General features: G+C 40.4%; 1 protein-coding gene across 2 annotated transcripts; it reads right to left on the minus strand.

Annotated features, from left to right (window-relative positions):
• Positions 1-3,679: 3,679 nt before the first annotated feature.
• Positions 3,680-9,693, minus strand: c2h1orf159 (chromosome 2 C1orf159 homolog). Of its 2 annotated transcripts, none has more exons than XM_041956830.1 (9): positions 9,521-9,693; positions 8,611-8,691; positions 8,431-8,515; positions 7,153-7,248; positions 7,003-7,059; positions 6,654-6,788; positions 6,458-6,483; positions 6,275-6,299; positions 3,680-5,996 (listed from the first exon to the last, which is right to left on the minus strand). In XM_041956830.1, exons 2-9 carry the CDS (start codon positions 8,680-8,682, stop codon positions 5,893-5,895), a joined length of 600 nt encoding a protein of 199 aa, XP_041812764.1. In that variant the 5' UTR covers positions 8,683-8,691; positions 9,521-9,693; the 3' UTR covers positions 3,680-5,892. The 2 variants fall into 2 exon arrangements, with proteins under 2 accessions (XP_041812764.1, XP_041812773.1); XM_041956839.1 differs by lacking the exon at positions 9,521-9,693 and adding an exon at positions 8,892-9,023.

Here is a 9,693-nt window from a genome sequence, read left to right on the forward strand (position 1 = left end):
AGGGCTGCTGGCCACAGAGCAAGGGGTTAGGGTGACATCGGGAACAGGGGGAAGACTGAGCTGATCTCCCGAAGAGCAACCAGATGCTGAGAGACGGATGTCATGTTTTTGGAGCCCAGGTGCATCCGAGGGCGTGCGGAGCGGCGTGCTGCGTGTGATGTTATCGACCACGGAGTCGTCATCTGGCATTTTGTCTGCACGTTGGGCAGCAGATGGAGACGTCAGGTTAGGCTCAGCATTGGTGCTTTCATAACCTTCACAGTTAGCAGCTGTTACACTGCAAGAGAGAGGGCTATGACAAGAATGCATCTCTCTGTCCTGCGTGTCATCGACATCAGTGCGACTGAAGAGATGGATGTTTTCTATCAGAGATGGCGAGCTCTGCAACTGTTGGTTTCCAATGAGAGGATGCTGAGGTTCCTCCACTGATTCAGTAGCTGACTGATAGCTTTCAGACTCACAACTGTGAGTGGAGAGGAATTCAACACTATCTCCAAGCTCATCGGACTCCACACTGTCCAACCGTGAAGGGTCTTTGGGTGTGGATATGTCAGGCGATGTGGATGCTGAGCTGCTTGGGTCGTGTTTGTTTTTGTCTGTCGTTGGCCGAGCGATGTCCTCTTCACCTGACATTAAAGACACCTGCGATGAATCTGACATGACTCCCATCTGAACGCTCTCAGGATCGTCTTCAGCACTTGGATGCCCTCCTGAGCTCTGGTTTGATTGTGTGGCATACTCTTTGTCCCCCCCTCCCTCAGATTCATTATTATCCCTGCTTATCTCTAACTCCAAGCCATTTTCACCTGATTTCTCCCGCCCGGGGGTTCTGTGCACGTGGTTGTTCTTACGAAGTTTTTTTTGTCTTCGTTTTTTTTTCACAGATGTGGCGTGTGCCCGCTGTCGTGCGGGACTGTCATTCACTGTCACAAACCAGCGCTCTTTTTCTGCTCTTGAAGCAACACCGCTCACATCCCCGCCCACAGCTCTGTCTGTAGTGTGTGGCTCATTCACATTTAGTCCTGCACCGTCGTGGGAAAGTGGGTCAGGTTCATGTAGGGATGAAGTGTCACTCTCAGTTTCAGTTTTCAGCTCTGTTGATTCTCGCTCTGAAGACTGGACACACAGTTGCTCAGTTTGCAGCGTGGCTGCTATGTTGTCATTTGTCACCTCTGTGATGTGCTCTGCAGTCCTCACATTAAGCTCTGTGTTGATGCTGTTTCCTTCAGGACAATCAAGGCGTATCTCAGACTTCACCTGTCTTTCACTGTCTTTTGGTGCAAGATCATCTTGTTCTCCTCCTGAACCCCTCAGACTAATCAGCACCTCTTCCACGCAGCATCCTGCAGCTTCATGGCTGTTTGCAGCGTCACTCTGCTGCAGCTCCCTTTGGCCTCTGTTGAAGACAGAACTTGAGTCCTCTGAATCACTGAGGCTCACGTTATCAGGGCAGGCGAGCGAAGGCTGCAGCAGATCACACTCCTCACTGTCCTCATAGAAGCTCGTCCAGTCATATTCTGCAATGTGCATGCTGTGATCTAAATCATCCATTTTGACACCTCACATGCTCTTCGATCTGAAAGAAAAACACAAAGATTAGTTTTGGAAGGTTGTAGATTTGGGTATTTTATTTGAAAAATGAAAAGCAGCCTCATGCAGTGTGTAGTAGCAGATCCTTGGTATCCTCACTGGGTTATAGTTAAAGTTACATCAACACATGAGTTAAATACAGAGCATGCATTTGCTTTGCTTGACATTGCTTGTATTTAGGGATGCACCAATCCACTTTTTTTCAGTTATGATCCGATTTTGCTACCTGAATTTGGATATCTGCTCTACGGAGTACGGAGAAGTCCTCACAGTAGACAGGGATCATTCTTTTATGTGCATAGCAACAACAGGCTTGACTTAAACATTGCTTTTCTAGCTTTTGAATGGCAAACTGTTGCAAACACTTACAATTAAATTCATTAAATCACAATTAACACAAGAAGTTTTGAACAGGTAACTGGTGAAAAGTGTTCAAACAAACAAGAACCAAAAGTCACTGTAAATGTGTGGTGCAAATAGGCACGTCGACGTAAACATAGAGTTGAATCGAATAAATCTACCCCATTTGTCGCGATAGCTGATCCAGCTCTTCGAGTATCATTATCGTATATGTGCATCCGTACTTGTAATCAGCTGTCATTAGGAGACTGTTGTGCAGAGAGCAAATAAGCTCCTGTATTAGTTCAAAGCTCGAGAGATTAAGATGTCAGAGAGCAGCAAAGCAACAGCAGAGCACCGTGGTCACAAGCTCCGTAACAGACCCCAAAATACTCCGTGGCCCTGCTCTCAGTCATGTGACCTGATATGAAAAATTCAGCAGGCTAATATCAGCACAACGTAGCGTATCAGCTTAACAAACAAACTCAGTGGGGGAGTTAAGTTGCAAAAAAAAATTACACTGATGCAGTATGATGTAAACACCTAAACATCATTTTACTTACAAAATTGCACCAACTCAAATAATTCATGAAGGTGTAGCTTACATTTTGTATTTGATCAACACATTTTGTAGTATTGTTGAAGCTGCAGGGTAAAATATTTAGATTTTATGATCATTTGATCCTCAACATAATGGACAGTTATTAACCTCCTTTAACTTTCCTATGTCAAAGTCATTAAAGGCCTTGTCCATTACACATTATGAACACAACCAATATGAAGCACATAGCTGCATCACATTCTTGTTCATGTGTTTCTGCAGTAGGTAGGAACCTACCTGTGGCAGAAGGACCGAGCGTCCAGGTTGAGGGTGTCGGTACTTTCTCCATGCAGGGACATTTCAGCTCTGATGTCCGTCTGTCCTTGCAAAAGTCAGACTGGGGCCTGGCACTCAGCTGTTATAAATAGAGCAGTATGTCCAGTCACATGTAGCTGCTGGTCCTTCCATTACCAGAGGTGTGACATTTCAGTACCCTAAAATACAAGCCCTCATATATTTCTTAAAGGTGAGGTCGATAATCAATTCCATTATTAACATGATAGAAATTCACATTCACATTTTGCTACCATACTACCATTTTTTCCTAAATATTTTTTATTAACACAAAATCCTGTCATTACAATCACAGTATTTAACATCTAGCCTTAAAAGTCTGACACACAAAAAAAGCCTTTCAGTAGTTTTTTTACTTTAAACTTGAAAATAAAAAACCTGATTGTGGGGTCGATATTTATACTTTCAAAATGCACCTGTAGGACCACTCTCACCATCCCTTCATGATGTCTCACATCCTGTCATGCAGAATAGTGTATTTTAAATATAAATGTCATAATTCCCCCCGAAACAAAAACAGCATTGTGCTATTCACAATGATTTTGGACCACAACACCAGTTTCAACAAAATATTTCTCTCTCATTGTTGACTTGTAGTAGTATACTATTCAATTTATACACAAGAAAAACTATCATGCTGAGCTAACTCACAGTGTGGATATAGATGTGAAAGTGAAAATAAAGGAATGTATTATACCTTGGTTTCTGATGTGCATACTGTAAATTTAAGTAAAATCAATTAATTACTACATAGTTTGCCTATCTGGTAGGAGCCAATCAATTCAATAACCAATAGGGAAATTCTAAAGTGATCAGCAGAATAAATTGTCATATAAAAAAAGAATTCTCTTCTGGCACACAGTGAGGCATTGTTTATTATTAGCAGCAGGAATCACAAAAGAAACATACAGTATCAAAACTAGTCAAATTTGTCTTTGAACAATATGAAGCTAACTAGTGTCTGTACAACTGCACAGAGGGAAACAAAGGTTATGGAAAGGTGCTTTATTTCTCCAAACATCTTCAGAACATTTTTCATGGCACTGAAACTAGAATACGGATATCCTTACAAAAAACAATACATCATTTGTATAAAACAATATGTACATGTATTCAGCTTATGGTTGTCAGTACGACAGCATGAAGCAAAAAGGGGAATAATCAGGAATGATCGCTGCCTTTTGTTCACCTTATATGGCTTCACATATACTGATGGTGGAATTAACTTTTTAAAGCCTTAGAGCTGTCAAGATAAAAAAACAAAAACAAAACTAAGAAATAAAATGCCATGTAGCGAATAAAACTTGGATCACAAGCCTTTTTTAGAATTGTGTACAGTAAAGGCCACTGGATGTAAATCAAATACCCAATTATTCATCAAGCCATGAAGAAACGTTTCCTGGCTGCATTTAAAGCTCATAATGGCACAGTAATCACAGTAATGGCACACAGTAAAAGCCATTTTCTTCAGACAACATTTGGCAAAGTAGTCAAGTAACGTTCACAATGCAACAATAATGTTGCCATCTATACAACAAAAAAAAAAAGCCGCAATGACACTTGACGGCAACACGTTATTTCGGGTAATTCTTCTAAAAATTAGCTGATGACCTCAGACAAATAAAGTGCACAAGGGTTCAGTAATTTTATACTTCGAGAGAAAAATATGTTGGAATTTAAATTTACTTCATCGAACAAAATTAGTATTTTAACAGCTTTTGTAGGATCACTATGAAAAAAAACATGATTTTGTTGTTTAAAATGACTTTCGATCTTTCCTAATTGAGTGGTTCTGTTGTGGAATGTAATTCATGATGCGTTTGGCTTTGATGCATGACTTGTTTTACACGTCTAATACATTCACCTTGGTTAAGCTCATAGAAATAATAAATACAAAATGCAATCATAAAATCACAAGATGCAATCAAACAATCATCCATACAGGGCCTCCAGCAACTCTCCCTTAAGTGTCCCGATTAAACGCATCATTTATTCTGTTGTGCTGTCTCTGTTGTTCTGTTGATTGTAATCAGTAAGACTCAGTGCACAGTTACAAAATGCAAATAAATATCACACATTAAAAAAAAACAAAAAAAACCCCCCAGACTTCTATCAAATGTCACTGGGCTGTCACTTAGTCCCCCTCCCACGCTCGCATGCACACACACACACACACACAAACACACACACAAAATCAGCTTGGCTCAATTCATCTTTGCTTTAAAAGAACAGTTTGACATTTTGGGAAATATGCTGTCTTGCAGAGAGTGTAATAGATGGGAATATCAACACTGCTCTTGTGTCTGTTCAAATATGGCTACAGCTAGCAGCCAGTTAGTTTAGCTTAGCATAAAGACTGGAAACAGGGGGGAACAGCTAGCCTGGCTGTGTTCAAATGTAATGAATCTACCAGCGCCTCTTATGCTCACTGTTATATCTCATTTGTTTAATCCGGACAAAAACCAACATGGCAAAAAGATAAATCTCTGAAACAGTCCGGCCCGTACACTGGAGGAACTGTTTTATTTTCACTTCAGTTTTTATTCAGATTAAAAGAGATATAACATGTAACATGTGCGAGTCAGTATATTTCCTTAAATGTTGAACTATTCCTTAAACAGACCAGGTCCACATATTCATGAAAACATCACTTAGATTCTGGAACTCAGCTAAACACACAGTAGCAAACAGCAGATAAAAGCTATTTAATAACAGTGATTAGACTTAAAAACAAAGGAGTGATGCTGAAGTGCTGCAAAATACATTGGCTCTTTAAGCTGTCGTGTGAAAAAACTAATTCAATATGAACAAGTCAGGGGCTGTTTCAAGAAGTTGCCAGGTCCGTTTCTGGATGTTTATCGTTTTCAATATCGCACTCTTGTTAAATACAGAAAGAGTTAACAGCCCCGGTGGCAAGAAAGCAGCAGAAGCAGCTACAGTTAAATTTGGCCATTTATGTTCGAGTCAGCTGCTCTTCCTTCACACTGCTGAACCTTCACATGATAAGAAAATGTGACATCGTTCCTGAGCGATCTCTCCTACCTGCACCAGCACTCCCACCCTTCCTCCTACACATTATAGTCTTGAGTGGTGGATGTGGTGGGTACGGTGGCACTATTCAGTGTCGATGTTGCAGAGGGCCGCTCCCTTCTGACATATCTCGGCTTCCTCACTTCAAAGGAAACACAAAACAATGGAGAACATATAATCACCTCTGAGAAAAACATGAGGAGACATGCACTGGAATCGTTCTGAGCTAACTTTCGGCGTGCTTTTATGCGCAGGATTGCCATTTTTTTGTGTCTTGGCTGCACCAGCCCTCAAACGTGGAACACTCCTTGCCAACATTGCCAAATAGTCTTAATGTTTTGACTGCTTTGCATTACTCAATAGTTTCACATAGTCACACTACGACCTGTTCAGCTGGTTGTAGTGTGTTTACAGTCTCACCTGACGACGACGGGATCATGACAGCCTGGAAGGGAAGAAAAAACGAAGTTATAGCCACCCCTTTGAGACAAACATTTACAGATAAAGATCAGGCTGAGGCTATAATTAACACATTCACACTCACTACGCCAAAAATCTGTTCTGTGTGTGGTCAACTATGAGCGAACAATAAAACTGACTTACTGTCTCACTTGGTTGGAATATGAAGGCTGTAAAAGCACACAAAATGTTGTTAGATTTGAGTTTAACTGACTGAAAATCATGTCAATTATCTTGGATTTAGTGGGTGTGGTGGGTCAACAGGAGCTGCAGAGCTTCGTAATTCAGGTTCCACAAAACGGTGCTTGCATAATTACAGTCTGAGCTGCACACTGTTTACCCTTGTTGCGGCGGTAGAAGATGCTTGGTAGCCTATTTGAGCGTTTGAGGTAGAAAAAGGAGGCAACAGAGAGGATCAGGAACAGGCTGATCAACAGTGTTCCCAGAAGAAGAGACGCTGCCACACCCGGCCCTCCTGCTCAAAAACACAACACAAAACAGGAAGTGGTTGATGAGAAACATGGTGAATATCTTACCGCTGCAGACACTCGAAAAAGACAGTTGATTGAAACTGGGTTTTTCCTGAAAATCTAAACTTGTAGACACATTACAATAAAGGCCATGAAATAAATGTCATATGTGAGGAAAACAGTAAATCAGTCCATAACGGCTGTAGTGTGATATCTTACCGATTTTAGGAATGACAGTAGTTACAGTTGTGTGATTTCTCCTCTCCACTGTATAGTCTAGTGAGCACACAGAAAGGTCACATTAAAAACATGATACATTCAGATTTTTATGCATTTAAAGACACTCAGCCGACAGTTCCCCGTCCTTACTGTAGGTGCAGACTGTTATGTTGTCCAAATCCACAGCTGCTGAGTCACAGAATATGCAAACAGTGTTGCTGTTCTCAAGGACACGCAAGAAGCATCCTGTGCAGTTCAGAGGAAGAATATATTTCACGTTATTTGCCAGTCTTTGCCCATTCATGCTCTTGCAGTTATTCATTTCATCCTGTAACGTAATTGTAACAAGATGCAACAAAGTGATATGCTTTCCACAATTCATTACATACATTTTTTATATACTGTATTTATAATAACTTTACTGGTATTGGCTGAAATAAAAACATTTTGCCCAACTACTCCAATTCAAGTTTTCCAGTTTAAAAATGAACAAAGAAAGGTTGTTTTTTTTTTTACTGTGGCCTTAGAGCTCTATGCACTGTGATGTAAGAAAACACATGCAAGTAGACAAAACACAATCAAATTAAGAAAACATCTTTACCAATGTGACAGCAAGAAAAAAAAGCTACAGAGAAGTCAAAGCCAAATACAAGAAACATAACCAAATACAGAAACATTGTACGTAGCGTAGACGAGAACAGAAATTGAAAAATTAGCTGAACATTTGGTTTTTGTCAGTGGGCCTACAAGCTTGTGTCAACCTCTGTAGCTGGTTGTGTTTTCTCTAAATGTCGTGCGTGTGTTTCTTCATTTTCTTGTGCTGCTCTATTTGCCTGCGTTTTCTTGAGTGGCAGTGCGTTGAGCTTTATTTGCTTTTTAATCCTCCCACTGTGTACCTGAAGTATGCAGGAGCTGTTTAAATCATGTTAATACATCTCCTCAGTGCCATTACCTTTTAATGAATTCAGAATACAGTAGCTCTGTATTTGCACTCATAAAGCAGAGTTTAATAATGAAATATGATACATAAATACATAAATGCAAACTAAAGCTAACTGACTCTGTCTTATAGTAAACGGTAGCTGTTGAATATTCAGAGGCTTTATAGACCTCCCAAAGTCACATCGATGTTATTTTAATTTGCACACATGAAATATGATCTTGTTTGCACAAGACATTATCCTGTAAAAAGTGAAATGATTATCTTGTGGCATAAGATTAAAAAAAACAACAATTCAGATGTGGATGGAGGCTCCATAGCTTTATTATTAATTTATTTTTTTACTTTCATCAAAGTAATTACATGAGCTACACTGATTGCAGGCAGGAGCATCATTTCACTGAGGCTAATCCCTAACTGATAATGATAAAATCACAGTGATATTAAAACGTCATAACTCTGAGTGACATTGTGTATATCCACAGTACCTGGTTCACAGTGGGTGTCGTTTGAGCATGAACTGTTCACTCTCTGTTTCTCGCCACAGCACTCAAGTGAGTTCTGATGTAGGGCCTGCACACAGAACAGCAGTCACAGATTAACTAATCAGTGTAACCTGAACAAAGCACACACTGGCCCTTTGGCTGGAGCGGCTTCTGTTTTTCTACCTTTGTTACAGGTGTCTCGGGTCTGATAAGAATCACAGTTGCAGCCAAGACCAAAAGGAATGACAGAGCCATGTTCAGACCCTGAAAGATCACACAGACTTGAATTAGACATGCACAGACTGTAAGAAACACACCTTTACATTGAATAAAGGTCGAACATTTGCCTAATGAATGTGTCATGTTATGATGAGGATAACCAGAAATATTCAAATAGTTTCAGGTAATTTCCTGTCGAGGGATCTGCTTCTTATTGACCAAACAAAATCTAATTCAAACAATACCTGCAGTAGCCATTTTTGAGGTGTCTTGCAAGGCTGAGAACATGTTGTCAATTTCACAAAGCAGTGTACAACATCAGGATGTCTAAATATGTTATAAAGTAACTGCCTGAACAACACATTTGACAAGTTAAAATCAGCTTCTTCCGCACAAAGGCGTTTCTGGGCATTTTTGATACTGGTCAGCGTTGCATCCAAACTATACAACTATACATGAGCCACCCACCCAAACACAAGTTTGAATATTCATGAGGGGGAAGTCTTCAACAACATTAATGTCAAATACATGTTTTAACCTTTACGCCTACGTGTTTTAATGCAAAAATAATTATTTCACGGGTTAAGCAACGTAGCGAATGTCTCAGAAAATGACATGAAGTGTGCTAACGACTGTAGGAGTTACACACGATACAAGCAAGGTGTTTAGCTAGCTAGCACCTGTCAGTGGGATGAACTTGAGTCGTGATTGAGCTGCTAGCAGTCAGAGCTAAAATAACGATGTCAGCGTTACAGAGGCAGATTTGCTTATCTACTTAAATCTGTTTGACATCACAGGGTATGTCTGAACGTCTGCTTTCGCAGACTGAGCAGCTGCACATTACTGAATTTGGATACACACAAAGTTCACTCACCAGCCAAACACTAGGCTTTGGCCTGACCAAACTCTTAGGTGTGGTTTACCCAACGTCAGATCTCGTACGCCACAGCGGTATTACCACACAGTCACATATATTTTTGCCAGCTTTGTTATCAACACACCGCTGCAGTTCAGCCACAAATAATCCTACAGTGCGTAGCTCATAGC

Source organism: Chelmon rostratus, chromosome 2 (genome assembly GCF_017976325.1).
Source record: "Chelmon rostratus isolate fCheRos1 chromosome 2, fCheRos1.pri, whole genome shotgun sequence".
Lineage (NCBI taxonomy): Eukaryota > Metazoa > Chordata > Actinopteri > Chaetodontiformes > Chaetodontidae > Chelmon > Chelmon rostratus.

Excerpts from the sequence above, each read along its gene's own strand:
- c2h1orf159 (XM_041956830.1), bottom strand. The coding sequence starts at position 8,682 with ATGGCTCTGTCATTCCTTTTGGTCTTGGCTGCAACTGTGATTCTTATC. Across the intron at positions 7,249-8,430 it reads CGACACCCACTGTGAACCAG|GATGCTTCTTGCGTGTCCTT; the intron begins GTACTGTGGATA and ends TGAACTGCACAG. Across the intron at positions 5,997-6,274 it reads CATGATCCCGTCGTCGTCAG|TGAGGAAGCCGAGATATGTC; the intron begins GTGAGACTGTAA and ends TTTCCTTTGAAG.